Genomic DNA, 17,914 nt, shown 5'->3' with positions numbered 1-17,914 from the left:
GTCACCAAGGTTTATCCATTTTATTATCTCCAATCTTTTTTTCCATTTTTAATCTGTTTGCTCTGCCATTACCTAGTTTTAGACCCTCAAAACTCATCAGTTGGGTTAGGACAATGGAATCTTTGCAAAATGTGTTTGTAATTGGAAGAACTGGAATTTGAACCAAAGACTTTTAAAACCTAGGCTTTAATACCTATTGAAAAGTGAAGTAGGACCTATAAAATAAAAGTCAAGGATCTGGGATTTTAGTCTATACACCATGGAAGTGATGTTACCAAAGTGTTTTTAAGAGATTAATTTGGAGTTATTATTTAGGGTCTATTAGTATAAAAGCATACTGCCATCAGAGAAAGAATGAGAAAATTATTATAGTAATTGGAGCATGACATGATAAGGATCTAGCAACAGTAGTTTTGGAGGGGAGATTTAAGGAAAAAGATGAATAAGAGAGTAAAGTACTGACAGAAACTTGAAAGATTGGTTAGCATATTGTTCTAGTTTTCTAATTATTCTATTCAAATATCAACATATAATAAAAGACTTCATTTTTACTTCCCAGATAAATACACCTACTGGTTAAAGTCTCAGCATTGTAGCTGGGAACATTGCCCAATTTCAAATATACATTAAATGTCACATCACCCACTGAAAACTCTATTTGCGATGTTCAAAGGTTTAGTTTTATGTTTGGAAAGCACACCAACGCTTTCGATTCTATAAAGCTCTTCAAACAAAAAGAGAATCATACATGTCTCTTCCACATTTATCATTCTGTTCAGCAGAGTTTTGTTTGGAAAATGTCTGTGATATCCAAAAACAAAGTTCCAGATGGAGGAGGTGAAAACAGACATATGTTCCAGCTGTTTTTAATCTCTCTTTTTTTTGGCTGCAGTTAAAATGAAAGCACACCCTTTAAAAGACAGAATCGTCACTCTCTTCGAATATGAGGAGTTCATATAAGTGGTCACTCACAAAATTGTGTGTCTTCTAATAAGAGTTGCATCTGTGTGTATACATGCTTGTGGCGTATATGTGCATGCATCTGTGGGTGTGCATGCATGGGTAACCGTGTGTTTAAAGAATTTCCCCAAGTAGATCTTGTTCTATAGGTGAAATGGTTACCTATTTGTACTCCCAAGTCACTGCTAGATATTCATTACATAAATCCAAAGTTTAAAATATTCCTTATTCCTTATTATTATATTGAGGTAGCGAAGTAGGTGGATCTTACTTCCACTTAGTTTTGGCAGATTTCTGGTACTTTTAGAGAGATCAAAACCAGGTAAGCACACTTCTAATGGAATGCCACCTTAACAAGTCTCACTTGATCACTATCTACAGGCACCTCAAACTCAGTATATCCCTGTGTGATGTTCTGTATCTTGACTGTATCAGTGCCAACATCCTGTTGTGATATTGTGCTACAGATTTGCAAGATGTTACCATAGAGAGAAACTGCGTAAATGGTATATGGGACCTCTGTATTATTTCTTAGAACTGTATGTCAATCTACAGTGATCTCAAAATAATAAGTTAATTTTAAAAAACTCAATTCAATTATTATGCTTTCCCCCAAGAAAACAAACTTCTTTTAATATCTGCTGACAATACCAACATGTACCTGATGGGAACTTAAGTATTACCTTTTGCTCTTCCGTAACGCGCCCTCTCCCCACAATTCGATGAGTCATCAAGTCCTGCTGATTTACTTCCTATTTCTAGAAAACATCTATCTCTTTCTCTTTTCCTCTTTTCCACTGCTGATGCCATGTTTTGGAGTCTTATTATATCTCCTTGATTAACAAAACAGCCTCCAAATTGGTCTTCCTGCCTTATCATCCCAAAACAGTAGTTCTAAATGCAGCTGTATATTATACTCTCTTAGGAAGCTTTTTGAAAATACTGCCAGATCTCCACCCCACAACTCTTAAATAAGAATACATAGAAGGAGGGCCTGGGCATTGGTACATTTTGAAAGCTTCTCAGATAATTCTAGTGTGCAGCCATGGGTGAAAATTATTACCTTGAGCATCTCTCTTTATTTAAGATTCCAGAATAAGTTAACTAAGATGAAATTCTGGTCATTTCATTCTTCTGCTTTACTGCCCTCTCTGTTATAGTTTGAGTTGTTTTCCTCTCAAAATGTATATGTTGAAGTCCTAACTCACATTACTCAGAATGTGACTTTATTTGCAGATAGGGTCTTTAAAGAGGTGATCAGGTTAAAATGAGATAATTGGGGTGGGCCCTAATCCAAAATGACTGGTGTCTTTTTAAAAATGGGATTTTGGACAGAGATATGCACACAGGGAGAATGTAATGTGAGCATGAAGGCAAACATTGGGGTGATGTTTCTATAAGCCAAGGAACATCAAAAATTGTCACCAAACCACCAGAAACTAGGCAAGAGGCATAGAACAGATTCTCCCTCACAGCCTTACTTCCTTGTTCCCCTAAAGAATCAATATGTTGCTAAATAATTAAAAACTTTATCAGTGTGGCCAATACTGTGAAATGAAAATATTAACTATCACATTTATGGTGTTGTCTTGAAGAGAGTGGTTGCAGAAATGTTTCTTTTATTTTTTTTCTCAGCATTACTTCATTGTAAGAGAAAATCTCTCTGGGGTACACATTGCTACCTCCTGACTTTTGGAAAAGCTGTTGACCTAGAGCTCTGTGTGATTAATTCCACAGGCTATAGTAATAGTCTCTCATATGAGAGATGAAGTTATTCTCCAGGGAGAGTGGATGGGATGTTTTTTCCAAAACTTCCTTTCTCAGGGACCCTATAAGACTATAACTTTGTCCATTTGTTCTACATCTTTCACACACACACGCACACACACACAACTTTTTATTTTATTTTTTAATGCATTAAAATTTTTTTCTAGGTGACTTGACATGTGTACTTTAAATTGCATGAAATACAATAAATCTCTTTTTAGACAGGAAGATAAAACTGAAAAAAAAATAAGAAGATGAGGAAGAGGAGGGGGAGCTTAAAAGAAAAGTGGGGGGTGGGCATTTCCCTGCACTTAGTACAAGGCCCTGCAACCTTGGTGAAATTCCTGAAAAGTATTTGGTAATCTGAGGGCCCCAGCATCTCTAACACTGTCAAGAAGTAGCAGTCGACCCTCTCTGCACTCACAATGTTAAACAAGCCCAGTATCTTTTAGGACTTTTGGGGATCTGGAGGCAAACATATTCCTCATTTACAAGTTTTACTTAAGCCTTTTTATGGGGTTATTCACAATTTATCCCATCTTGAATTGGGGCTCCCCTACAACAAAGGACTCTAGAATGTCCAAATGGTAATACAACAGTCTCTCCCATTAGTGTTCCCTTTCTCTGCCCCCAGAGAATCATTCACTGTAGAAGCTAGAGCAACCTCCTCTCATACCTCCTGAAACCTCTGGACCACCCATGATGATCATAAGTTGCCCATGCAGACAAGCCTCTCAGGCTGATAGAGCACTGAGCAACAATCGTATTTTGCTTAAGGAAGCTCACTGCATACAGTTGTTCCCAAGACATAACAGCAGATTTTCTTTGATGAACACACTGGAGCCAAGACATGAGTCTTTGAGAATGGCGTCGGAGGGGGGCAGCCATAGCAGTTCCTGACTGGTACATTTCCAACTCGGTGTCATATGATCACAAAAAGAAAAAAGAAAGAGAAAAAACATAAACAGGTTTCCCCTGGTCTGCTGGAGCCCACGAGCCCCGCCACCCGACTTTGCCACCGGCCAGAGGTGAGGAGTGAGGGACAGGTGAGGAAGCTGAGACAGGGTGCATGGTGCTCTCTAGAAGCCTGGATGAGGGGGAGAGAAGAGAAGGTGGCATTCACAGGGGGCGCCTTCAAGATGGCAGAGAAGTAAGACATGGAGATCACCTTCCTCCCCACAAATACATCAAAACTACATCTACATGTGGAACAACACCTACAGAACACCTACTGAACACTGGCAGAAGACCTCAGACTTCCCAAAAGGCAAGAAACTCCCCATGTACCTGGCTAAGTGGCTGACAGGGTCTTGGTGCTCTGGCTGGGTGTCAGGCCTGAGCCTCTGAGGTGGGAGAGCCGGGTTCAGGACACTGGTCCACCAGAGACCTCCCGGCCCCACGTAATAGCAAACGGCAAGAGCTCTCCCAGAGATCTCCATCTCAACGCTAAGACCCAGCTCCACTCAACGACCAGCAAGCTCCAGTGCTGGACACCCCATGCCAAACAACTAGCAAGACAGGAGCACAACCCCACCCATTAGCAGAGAGGCTGCCTAAAATCATAATGAGTTCACAGACACCCCAAAACACACCACTGGATGTGGTCCTGCCAACCAGAAAGACAAGATCCAGCCTCATCCACCAGAACACAGGCACCAGTCCCCCCAACCAGGAAGCCTACACAACCCACTGAACCAACCTTACCCACTGGGAGCAGACACCAAACACAATGGGAACTACAAACCTGCAGCCTGCAAAAAGGAGACCTCAAACACAGTAAGCTAAGCAAAATGAGAAGTCAGAGAAATCAACAGCAGATGAAGGAGCAAGGCAAAAACCCACCAGACCTAACAAATGAAGAGGAAATAGGCAGTCTACCTGAAAAAGAATTCAGAGTAATGATAGTAAAGATGAACCAAAATCTTGGAAATAGAATGGAGAAAATACAAGAAACATTTAAAAGGACTTGGAAGAACTAAAGGGCAAACAAACAATGATGAACATCAGAGTAAATGAAATTAAAAATCCTCTACAACGAATCAATAGCAGAATAACTGAGGCAAAAGAACGGATAAGTGACCTGGAAGATAAAATAGTGGAAATAACTACTACAGAGCAGAATAAAGAAAAAAGAATGAAAAGAATTGAGGACAGTCTCAGAGACCTCTGGGACAACATTAGCATACAAGGAACTCCCCATAAGGTTAACAGCTGATCTTTCAGCAGAAACTCTGCAGCCACAAGGGAGTGGCAGGACATATTTAAAGTGATGAAAGGGAAAAACCTACAACCAATATTTCTCTACCCAGGAAGGATCTAATTCAGATTCGACAGAGAAATTAAGACCTTTACAGACAAGCAAAAGCTAAGAGAATTCAGCACGACCACACCAGCCCTACAACAAATGCTAAAGGAACTTCTCTAGGCAAGAAACACAAGAGAAGGAAAGGACTTACAATAACAAACACAAAACAATTAAGAAAATGGTAATAGGAACATACATGTCGATAATTACGTTAAATGTAAATGAATTAAATGCTCCCACCAAAAGAAATAGACTGGCTGAATGGATACAAAAGCAAGACCCATACATATGCTGTCTACAAGAGACCCACTTCAGACCTAGGGACACATACAGACTGAAAGTGAGGGGAGAGAAAAAGATAGTCCATGCAAATGGAAATCAAAAGAAAGCTGGAGTAGCAATTCTCATATCAGACAAAATAGACTTTAAAATAGACTATTACAAGACACAAAGACGGACACTACATAATGATTAAGGGATCAATCCAAGAAGAAGATATAACAACTGTAAATATTTATGCACCCAACATAGGAGCACCTCAATACATAAGGCAAATGCTAACAGCCATAAAAGGGGAAATCAACAGTAACACAATCATAGTAGTGGACTTTAACACCCCACTTTCACCAATGGACAGATCATCCAAAATGAAAATAAATAAGGAAACACAAGCTTCAAATGATACATTAAACAAGATGGACTTTATTGATATTTAGAGGACATTCCATCCAAAAACAGCAGATTACACTTTCTTCTCAAGTGCTCGTGGAACGTTCTTCAGGATAGATCATTTCTTGGGTCACAAATCAAGCCTTGGTAAATTTAATGAAATTGAAATCATATCAAATATCTTTTCTGACCACAACGCTATGAGACTAAATATCAATTACAGGAAACAATCTGTAAAACATACAAACACATGGAGGCTAAACAATACACTATTTAATAACCAAGAGATCACAGAAGAAATCAAAGAGGAAATCAAAAAATACCTAGACACAAATGACAATCAAAACACGACAACCCAAAACCTTTGGGATGCAGCAAAAGCAGTTCTAAGAGGGAAGTTTACAGCAATACAATCCTAACTCAAGAAACAAGAAACATGTCAAATAAACAACCTAACCTTACACCCAAAGCAATTAGAGAAAGAAGAACAAAAAAACTCCAAAGGGGGCAGAAGGAAAGAAATCATAAAGATCAAATCAGAAATAAATGAAAAAGAAATGAAGAAAACGATAGCAAAGATCAATAAAACTGAAAGCTGGTTCTTTGAGAAGATAAACAAAATTGATAAACCATTAGCCACACTCATCAAGAAAAAAAGGGAGAAGACTCAAATCAATAGAATTAGAAATGAAAAAGGAGAAGTAACAACTGACACTGCAGAAATACAAAGGATCATGAGAGATTACTACAAGCAACTATATGCCAATAAAATGGACAACCTGGAAAAAGTGGACAAATTGTTAGAAAAGAACAACCTTCCGAGACTGAACCAGGAGGAAATAGAAAATATAAACAGACCAATCACAAGCACTGAAATTTAAACTGTGATTTAAAACCTTCCAAGAAACAAAAGCCCAGGACCAGATGGCTTCACAGGCGAATTCTATCAAACATTTAGAGAAGAGCTAACACCTATCCTTCTCAAACTATTCCAAAATATAGCAGAGGGAGGAACACTCCCAAACTCATTCTATGAGGCCACAATCATCCTGATACCAAAACCAGACAAAAAACTACAGGCAAATATCACTGATGAACGTAGATGCAAAAATCCTCAACAAAATACTAGCAAAGAGAATCCAACAGCACATTAGAAGGATAATACACTATGATCAAGTGGGGTTTATCCCAGGGATGCAAGGATTCTTCAATAAACACAAATCAATCAATGTGATAAACCATATTAACATATTGAGGAGAAAAACCATATGATCATCTCAATAGATGCAGAAAAAGCTTTCCACAAAATTCAACACCCATTTATGATAAAAAAAAAACCCCAGAAAGTAGGCATAGAGGGAACTTACCTCAACATAATAAAGGCCATATATGTCAAACCCACAGCCAACATCATTCTCAATGGTGAAAAACTGAAACCATTTCCACTAAGATCAGGAATAAGACAAGGTTGCCCACTCTCACCATTATTATTCAACATAGTTTTGGAAGTTTTAGCCACATATATCAGAGAAGAAAAAGAAATAAAAGCAACCCAAATCAGAAAAGAAGAAGTAAAACTGTCATTGTTTGCAGATGACATGACACTATACATACAGAATCCTAAAGATGCCACCAGAAAACCACTAGAGCTAATCAATGAATTTGGTGAAGTAGCAGGATACAAAATTAATGCACAGAAATCTCTTGCATTCCTATACACTAACGGTGAAAAATCTGAAAGAGAAATTAAGGAAACACTCCCATTTCCCATTGCAACAAAAAGAATAAAATACCCAGGAATAAACTTACCTAAGGAGACAAAAGACCTGTATGCAGAAAACTATAAAACACTGATGAAAGAAATTAAAGATGATACAAACAGATGGAGAGATATACCATGTTCTTGGATTGGAAGAATCAACATTGTGAAAATGACTATACTACCCAAAGCAATCTACACATTCAATGCAATCCCTATCAAACTACCAATGGCATTTTTCACAGAACTAGAACAAAACATTTCACAAGTTGTATGGAAACACAAAAGACCCTGAATAGCCAAAGCAATCTTGAGAAAGAAAAATGGAGCTGGAGGAATCAGGCTCCCTGACTTCAGACTATACTACAAAGCTACAGTAATCAAGAAAGTATGGTACTGGCACAAAAACAGAAATATAGATCAATGGAACAGGATAGAAAGCCCAGAGATAAATGCACGCACATATGGCCACCTTATCTTTGATAAAGGAGGCAAGAATATACAATAGAGAACAGACAGCCTCTTCAATAAGTGGTGCTGGGAAAACTGGACAGCTACATGTAAAAGAATGAAATTAGAACACTCCCTAACACTGTATACAAAAATATACTCAAAATGGATTAAAGACCTAAATGTAAGGCCAGACACTATAAAACTCTTAGAGGAAAACATAGGCAGAACACTCTATGACATAAATCACAGCAAGATCCTTTTTGACCCACCTCCTAGAGAAATGGAAATAAAAACAAAAATAAACAAATGGGACCTAATGAAACTTAAAAGCTTTTGCACAGCAAAGGAAACCATAAACAAGATGAAAAGACAACCCTCAGAATGGGAGAAAATATTTGCAAACGAAGCAACTGACAAAGGATTAATCTCCAAAATATACAAGCAGCTCATGCAGCTCAATATCAATAAAACAAACAACCCAATCCAAAAATGGGCAGAAGACCTAAACAGACATTTCTCCAAAGAAGATATACAGATTGCCAACAAACACATGAAAGGATGCTCAACATCACTAATCATTAGAGAAATGCAAATCAAAACTACAATGAGGTATCACCTCACACCGGTCAGAATGTCCATCATCAAAAAATCCACAAACAATAAATGCTGTAGAGGGTGTGGAGAAAAGGGAACCCTCTTGCACTGTTGGTGGGAATGTAAATTGATACAGCCACTATGGACAACAGTATGGAGGTTCCTTAAAAAACTAAAAATAGAACTATCATACGACCCAGCCATCTCACTACTGGGCATATACCCTGGAAAACCATAACTCAAAAAGAGTCATGTACCACAATGTTCACTGCAGCTCTATTTACAATAGCCAGGACATGGAAGCAACCTAAGTGTCCATCAACAGATGAGTGGATAAAGAAGATGTGGCACATATACACAATGGAATATTACTCAGCCATAAAAAGAAACGAAATTGAGTTATTTGTAGTGAGGTGGATGGACCTAGAGACTGTCATACAGAGTGAAGTAATTCAGAAAGAGAGAAACAAATACCATATGCTAACACATATATATGGAATTAAAAAAAAAAAAAGGTCTGAAGAACCTAGGGGGAGGACAGGAATAAAGACGCAGACGTAGAGAATGGACTTGAGGACACAGGGTGGGGGAAGGTAAGCTGGGACAAAGTGAGAGAGTGGCATGGACATATATACACTACCAAATGTAAAATAGATAGCTAGTGGGAAGCAGCCACATAGCACAGGGAGATCAGCTCGGTCCTTTGTGCCCACCTAGAGGGGTGGGATAGGGAGGGTGGGAGGGAGACGCAAGAGGGAGGGGATATGGGGATGTATGTATATGTATAGCTGATTCACTTTCTTATACAGCAGAAATTAACACATCATTGTAAAGCAATTATACTCCAATAAAGATGTTTAAAAAATAAATAAATAAATCTTCCAAAAAAAAAAAAAGTTGCCCATGGATTTCTGGTGTGAGAAACTGCTCTCCTCAGCCGCAGGGCAACTGGGGACTGCATACTGAGTCCCCTGGTAACAGAGATTCTCACAGGCCCTGAGCCTGTGCAGCTCCATACCTTTCCATGGATCAGGGAGGCAGCCTTCTATAAGCTCAGATCAGCCATCAAGGCCTCCTCGCTAAGCAGAAGTGTTACCTACAGGATAGAGCTAAGTCTGGGTCCTCTGGTGTATCCCACCTGCAGGAAACGGTGGCTTCTTCTGTCCTCAGTCCCTTGCCAGTTGAGTAGGTGCCTGAAGAGGTCACTCCTCTCTGGAACCCTTGTCTATTTGGGGAGCCCCTTGGGATCAAATGAGTGAACAGCAATGGGAGTTTGTACACTTTATGGACAGCATCAAAACTGCACATCATGGAGCTTTCTGGAGATCTGCTGCTTTTCATTCCTTAATCTAGACATCCTTGATAAAGGATGGGATCCAAGCACCTTGAAAACTAACTGAACCTCAGGCAGTCATCTTACCCTGGCCAATAACTGGCTCCATTGCTGCGTGTTTACAGACGCTCAGGCCATTGCCAATGGTCTAGCCACCTGGTTCCCCCAATGGTCTAGTGACCTGGTTCCACCAATGGTAGCCACAACAATTACTTATCCAAGGCTTCCATCCTTGGGGAAAATAACTGTGGGAGTCTCTTGCCTCACAGATACCCAAAATATAAATCAATGTGTCCTACTAAAGCCACAATACAGGCCTCACTTGACCCACTTTGGCATTCCAGATGTTGTTAAGGGTGACCATTTCACTTCTAAAAATATTCAATGCTGGGCTCTTGAACAAGGTGTTCAGTGGAACTTTCCCCACCCTTGTCAGTCTCAGGCTACAAGCCTCACAGAGCTCCCTTATGGCATACTCAAGCAAGATAAAATTTAATTAAATGAAACGTGACATTTTTATCATCAAACATCAGGAATGACTTGTAATAAAGAGTCTGATTCCATTTTTGATGCTTGACAGTCAGAAACTTCCAAGACCCATCCTCCTGCTCCACCTTTGGACTAGCTGATAAGAAAGCCCAGGTGTCCCTCTGGTACTGGCAGGAAGTTCAGACCATGTAAGCCCAGCCCACAGATGGGAATCCTCACCTCAGCCTCCCTCCCTAATCACAATAAAAGGCAAACCAGTCCTCTTTCCTCTCTGTCTAGCCATTTTTAGATCAGCTTGGGAGCTTGCCCTGTGCCCCCTAGAAGCTCTCATTACATGAGTAATAGACCTTTTCATACCTTCTCAGGCTTTGTGTGGGGTCATCAATCTTGACATCCAAAGCAACTTTTGGGTGGAATGACCACAACATACTTTCTCCTAAACCTCTGTTAATACCTCAAGAGTGGGCTCATCAAAACTAGGCTTTAGAATTATTTGAGCCACCCTGATAGAATTTTGCAATTTCCACTGTAATTTGAGTCTACTGAAAATTGGAAAATTTTGAAATTCTCTACTGCAAAGGGTATTATCAACTGAGAATTGCAGCTATCTTTTCTTTTTATGTTTCACAATTAACTATTTGTGTATGTACTTTTCATTTGTCAACTCCAGAAGAAATTGGGGGAGAGCCCACACTTATGTAGAGCCACAATTCTTATTTCTTTGCAGCCTGTTTAGCTATGTTGCTGCAGAAAAAACTAAGTTACTATATTAGGCTTCATCATGAAATAAACTAACATGTTTAAAATTGGAGGTATTCTGAGCTGGGTGTCCCAAACATTCCTAAACAGTTCTGAGATTGGAATCTGAATGACTCAGATGTTCAGGACTGAATTTTCTTTCTCTCAGCCGGGCACATCACTTAGTTCTGTTCCAAGGATTTCGTTTTCCTAACACTCGTTAAATGCATAGATTTGTTTCTTAGTGCAGAAATTTTTTTGATAAAAAATCTAGATAAAAACATAAACTAAATAGATGTGTATTTATATAATTTATATGTTATAGTTATATAAATTGCATATTTGTATAATCCTGTACGAGGTCGCCAGATACAATTTTTTTTTTTTTTTTTTGCCAGATACATTTTTAGCGCATTGGGGAAATAACGGTTTCTTAGCGTCTGATCTGATGGACTTTTCTTTCCAGCTATACTGGCATCTCTTGGGTGCAGCTATAAAAAGTCTGGAGAAAGGATATTCATTCCTTTTGAATTTGTTCAGAGACAATAAACACTATTTTCAAGTTTGAGCATCAAGAACTGGTACCTCTTGTCAAAATTGCAAAAAGTCATGAATTATCTTTCAAATTAACAATTCACATAAATGTTTTTTCTATCTGAAAATATGAATTCCAGAAAGATATTTTTATATTAATTCTTTTAAATGAATACTGTATTAATTGGCTGCATAGGGAAAGCTATCTTATCAAAAAGTTTTCCACTAATTTGTCACTGAGAAAAAGTATGTATATACATGAAAAAAAAAGGGAATCCAAGCCATGGAGAGAGAAAAATTACAGAAAACAGCTACACAAAAGCAAAACATTGACAGAAAAGAGTATGCTAGAAGATTATTTTCTTCTTTTGATGCAAAAGACATATTCAATGTCATTATTTGTGTGCACTTATTCTTTCATCCATGAAACTTGTTGAGCACCATCCTGTGCCAGGCATTGTGCTAACCCCTGTGGATATCATGGAAGATGGTATCAACTCTACCCTCCAGTTGCTCACAATCAAGTAAGAAAGAAAAGATTATTAAAACCCAAGTGTTATAATACGAATTTATATTTGTGCCTTAGCATACAGACTACAGCCTTTAATTCTGATTAGTCAGTGTTTCATGGTTATGGGCTGAGTCCAAAGAAGGTGAGGCTTTAGACTAGGTTAAAGAGTACATCAAACCACATGATCATCTCAACTGATGAAACACCCTGTTATGAAATAAAAACATTCAATAAACTAAGAATAGAAGGGAACTTCCTCAAAATGAAAAAGACCATTTATGAAAAACCCACAACTAACATACTCAATGGTGAAAGTCTGAAGCTCTTGCCCTAAGATCAGGAACAAGACAAAATGCCCACTTCACCACTTCTATTCATCATAGTACTGGAAGTTAGAGCCAGGGCAATTAGGCAAGAAGAAAAAAAACAGTATCCAAATCAAAAGCAAGAAGTAAAATTATCTCTGTTTACAAATGACATAATCTTCTAGCTATAAAATCCTACAGAATCCATTTTTTAAAACTGTTAGTGCAAATCAATGAATTCAGCATCAGAGTTTCAGGATACAAAATCAACAGGCAAAAATCAGTTGTATTTCTATGCACTAGCAATGAACATCCAAAAAGAAACTGGATTGGAAAAAATCCACTTACAATAGCAAACAATGGAGTAAAATACTTAGGAATAAATTCAATAAAAGAGGCACACAATTTGTATGCTGAAGACTATGAAACATTTCTTTCAAAATTAAAGAAGACCTAAACAAATTCTAAAAATCTCTTGCGCATGGACTGGAATACTTAGTTGACTAAAGGGTGAATTATGACCCTTAATGGGGAAATTATTCAGCATTCTGATTATGAGAAATGCGAATATATTAAGATGGCAAAGATAAAGCAAGATGTAACGTGAATTTCAATAAAAAGTTACTGTGAAAATGGTAATGATTTTATTTCCCATTTTATTTAGGAATGACTAAGAGAAAAGACACTAAATTTTATAGGGAAAAAAAAGAGTATCTAAATACATAAATGAAGGTCTAAAAGGCAAAGAGTAATATTGACATGATACAAAGGTCATTTTTTGCTGATACAAAGGCTATTTTTTTGCTGATTTTTACAAATTTTTGACTGTGATAGCTTAAGTGTTAGACATATAGAAAAATTACCTCTCCTGCTTTCCCTCCACAGCTAAACTTCAAGAAGTCTATACCCATATTCCTCATTTCCTTAGCTTACATTTATTCCTCAATCTACTGTCAGTCAGCCCAACTTTTATGAATGAAGTTGCTGTTGTTAAGTCAAAGAAGCAAACACATGACTAAATCATCTCCTGTGAACTCTGTGGCATTGGCATGCTTAGACAACCCATCCTTCTTGAAATGTTCTCTTTCTTTGGTCTCTCTGACACGACTCTTTCCTGGTTTCCTTTATCCTTCTATGATGACTTCTTCTCAACCTCCTTTGCTGTCTTATTCTCCTCTACTCAGCCATTAATTGGTGGGTAGAAGTTCTCAGGAGTTGGTCATAGCCCTTCTTCTCCTGTCATTCTCCTTTCTTCTAGAAGAGCTCACCACATCTATGACATATATGCCAGTGATCCCCACCCCCTCAGGACCTTTTCTCCAGATTGCAAGCACAAATAACCAAATGTTTCTCAATCTCTCAATATGAATGTCTCAAATATTCCTCAAACTAACCATGTCCAAATAATCACCCTCTTAATCAAACATCATCCTCTTCCAATGCTCCTATCTTAATGAATTATCATTCATCCAAATGCACAAGTCAGAAACTTAGTAACATTCTTAACATTTACCTTTTATTAAACCCCCATATCCATTTCTTCACCAACGAATGTCAATTATTACCTTCTAAGTATTTCTTAGATCTCTATTTCTATCTGTACTGTCGAAACCCTAGTCCAAATTGTCAGCATCTCTCTCCTGGATTGTTATAAAAACTTTGTAACTATTTCAACTAGAAAATGTTGCCCTCTAGAATCTGAAAAAATACTGGGTGGAAAGTCTTTAGTCCTCAAATCCGTGAAGGAAGCACAGTAAACTCTTAAGTTTCCAGAGTACCTGTAGAAATATTATCGAACTTAAGTCCGAGTGCCCGGCACACACTGAGGCCAAACAATACCAAAACGTCAGAGTTTGGAGCACAGAAAGGTTTATTGCAGGGCCATGCAAGGAGACTGGTAGCTCATGCCTTAAAAACCCTGGACGCCTGGAAAGCTTTCATCAAAGTCCTTTTATAGCCCTTTTATAGGGAGGGGCATGGTTAGTTGTTACAAACTTCTAACAAAGTAACAAAGGTGTTGGATCCTTTGTTCTTGAGGCCAGGTCACGGTGTTCTTATAAACCTCCACCGAAACAAATGTTATTCTCTGTTCTAACAAGAAAGGGCAAGGTCCCAAGGCTCAACTTTCACCCTCCGAGGTCCAGGCCCTGGCTTACAGGAGGGGGTCCCTGCGCGGGCCAGTTACCCTGCCCAGGAGCTTTCATCCAGCACCCAGTCTGGGTCATCCCGCCAGCGCCCAGGCCTGGGTGAGGGGGCAGCTGGCAGCGCCCTCAGGGCCAGGTCCCCAGACCCTGCCCAGCCATCATCAATGAGGGAGCCAGGCGGCCAGGACCCAGCCGGCCCTCAGGCTTTTCATTTAACCTGGAGAGAATCGTTTGTATACGATCGACAGGAATACGTGTTGTAGCAAATGCCCATCAGGTGAATCCCCAGCTCACAGCAACTGCCCTTCTTTGAGAAGAGCCCAACCACAGAGGTGGACCTGCTAATGACGTGCAATGTCCTTACAACTTAACCCTGGCCTCTGGCCACCTCCTAGGGGGAGACAACTGATCTAAGCTGCATCAACTTTTGAAACTTGAATGCAGAGACTGAAGCGGGTTGAAGCTGTTACCTCAACGGCAGTGCCCGTATACTCCAGGTGCTGAGGCCTCCACGGACTGCGACCCATGGAGACCGCCCGCCGCCATTAGGTTGCAGACGTCGGGATGGGGGAGAGGTTCGCTGCTGCTTCGCTGCTTCAAGGTCTGGGCCTGGCTAGCGGGCGGCTGCGGCGAGGGCTCTGGGGCTCTGCGGGACCCGGCCCTCAGCCTGTCCCAGGCCCTGCAACCGCCTCTCACCTCTCACCACACTCTCTGCCGCGAGAACCACTGCGAGCTGACTGTTGGCTCAGGGTCTCGCGATAACGGTCATGCTAACGGTCAGGCCAAATGCTCTGCTCCTATTACAGAAATGATGATAATTATTCAAATACACAACAAAACATTTATCCACATTACACATTATCATTAATAAACACCATCCCTTGTTTAGTTAAGAGTAAGAGGTTTGAAAATTGGCGGACAAAAAAGGTGATGACAAGCACTATTTCCATTCTGCTACATCTCCCGCTTTATATCTGACCTTTCAAACCCAGAGTAACCAATCTGACTTTTCTCCTTCAGTCTTTCCCAGATTATTCTGGGGTCATCGGAAAGCCTGGGAAGGCTCTGATGTATTTCTCCAATAAGGGTAAGAAAGTCTTTCATATGAAGATGTTCATCTATTTTCTCTTGGAGTAGAAGTGACTCCAGTAAAGTCTTCTTCTGTTTCAGGAAGGCAGATTGGGCCAGTTCCGCTCTTTTCCTGTTACAGTTGGGACACCGAGAAGAAATGTGTTGCTTAGCTGTTACCACCTCTTTGGGTGTTGTCCTCATGTTTTTAAAATAGATTCTGTTCAAAAGCTCATCGGGGACAGTAGTACAGTTTAAGGCATCTACCTCTGGAGCCTCTGCATCCGATCCAAGCTGCAGCTTTTTATGTCTGCTGCTCTTTTTCCCCTTAGAGTTCGCACTATGATGGATTAGGTTTATCTTAAAGGTGCAGAAAGACTGCAGGGCATTCAATTCTTCAAGGGATGCCTGAGTGATTTCTGTTTCAAGTTTAGTGTCTGGTTGGTACTGGCCAGAGTTCGTTTCCTTGCCCTTGAGGTTGTTGATCCATTTTCTGCTCAACTTCTTTTCATTATTTTTGAAGTGTGAAAACTCAGATTGGTTGTCTCCATATTGCAAGCGTGAAGTCGGCGTTCCACTCTCGGATTTACTCCCAGAGGCATAGGACCAGGGCTGCCGTCCTCCAGAGGAACTGAATGAACCGGAACTCTGCACCTCATCAGTAAAGGACTCAAAGGTCTCCTTAGAAAAGTCTGCCATAGTCCCGATGTCTGTCTGGGTCAATTTCCCCTGCTTCTCTGAATCCTCGGGCTTCTAGGCGGATGGCCATCACATTGCATCAGGCTCTATTCATCATCTGCTTTGCAGTGGTCAAGATTGCCTCAGGAACTAGTCAGTCCTGAGCCCCTGGGGAATGGGTTTTGGAGCTGACCGTTCCGTAAGGAAACTCTTCCGGGCAACGCCTTCCCGCTGCCTTGGCAACCAGGGGCGGTCATGCGCAGTAGGTCGCTGAGGCGCCTCGCTCCTCCCCTTCCCCCGCCCTCCCCAGAACCGACTCTGCCTGCGTTGTTCCTGTCGGGTTGTCGGCGCCGCCCTCTCCGTTCGCTCTCCGGAGTCTTCTCTTTAGTGCTATTTTAGTACAAAATCTAATAATCCTCCAGAAAAAGTTTCAAACTCCCCTTCCCCAGGGGTCAAAAAATTGTACATGTGTGTGAGGGCAACAGGGAAAGGCGGCCTCTAATCTGAGAACGCACGCCTCGCCTTCAAAAATTAAAAAAAAAAAAAAAACCCAAACAGAAAAACATCCTGCTGGCCAAAAAACACGAGCAAAACGTATATGCTAATCAGATAGCCAAGAGATCATCTAATCGTAAACCGTGTCTCAGGATAAAAATCGAAACTCTGAAACCATCCTGTAAGACTCCTGAATGGCACGGCTCCTACGTATTATTTCTCCAGCCTCATCTTGCACAGCTTTTTGTGCGGTAGCATTTTGGAACACTTCGCAGTTTTCCCAGGCACAGTTCCTCGGGTCTTTGTTCAGGCAGTGCCTCTCTGAATGGCACTTCAACACTCCTCTTCCCTCTTCGTAAGGTTAATTACTGCTCCTCTTTCAAGTCCCATTTTTTCAGGAAGTGCTTCATACCCACCCCTGCCCCATCCCTGCCCCCACTTTACAGCACAGCCTTTCTTTCCGGGTTTGCAACTGTGTTTTATGCGTATTTGAGAATGCCTTCCACATCGCCCCCAGATTAAAAACCCGGTGAAAGCAGAAATCCTGTCAGTGTTATCCAGCAGTCAGCAGGTACCTGATACATAGAAGGTGCTCGATAAATCTCTGTTGAGTAAATGTGTTGAATGGTTATGGAAACAGAAGTCAGTATTACCTTACACAGGTCCGCGCCTGGATCTTGTGGAATAAGTACTACCAGCTCAAGGAACTTCAGTCTTTTCCTCTTCCTGAACCCCCCAAATTAGGCTGCTACTCATAATACATCCTTTTACAACAGACTTTTTAAAAATATGGTAGAGTTTTATTAACTATTCTCAGAAATTATAAAATGTTAACTCTGAAGGTTGACTTTTTCTAGATCTTAATAAATATCTGAGTCTAGGTCTTAGTAAATATCTGAGTTAATTTCAAGAGAATGGGTTTCCTTGCTCGTTTCCTTCTGTGTGTGTGTGGGGGGGGGGGTGGTAGCGGTGGGGGGGATGTTATTCGAGTCTAGCCAGATATATTTAATGTTATTCCCAAAGTGCTCACTTTGGCAAAGAGTCAAAAGTCCGAAATGTTCGAAAAGCATCTCTCAAATATAAGCCAGCTTCATATTGAAGATAGATTCCAA

The 17,914-nt window shown here is 40.2% G+C and overlaps 1 protein-coding gene across 1 annotated transcript; it reads right to left on the bottom strand.

Moving 5' to 3' along the window:
* Positions 1-12,895: 12,895 nt before the first annotated feature.
* Positions 12,896-16,585, bottom strand: C21H8orf48 (chromosome 21 C8orf48 homolog). Its single transcript, XM_057537476.1, has 2 exons — positions 15,541-16,585; positions 12,896-15,358 (listed from the first exon to the last, which is right to left on the bottom strand). Exons 1-2 carry the CDS (start codon positions 16,326-16,328, stop codon positions 15,307-15,309), a joined length of 840 nt encoding a protein of 279 aa, XP_057393459.1. The 5' UTR covers positions 16,329-16,585; the 3' UTR covers positions 12,896-15,306.
* Positions 16,586-17,914: the final 1,329 nt, after the last annotated feature.

Source organism: Balaenoptera acutorostrata, chromosome 21 (assembly GCF_949987535.1).
Source record: "Balaenoptera acutorostrata chromosome 21, mBalAcu1.1, whole genome shotgun sequence".
Classification (NCBI taxonomy): Eukaryota; Metazoa; Chordata; class Mammalia; order Artiodactyla; family Balaenopteridae; genus Balaenoptera; species Balaenoptera acutorostrata.
Note: the sequence above shows the minus strand (reverse complement) of the source record. Positions and strands in the feature narration are given on the sequence as shown.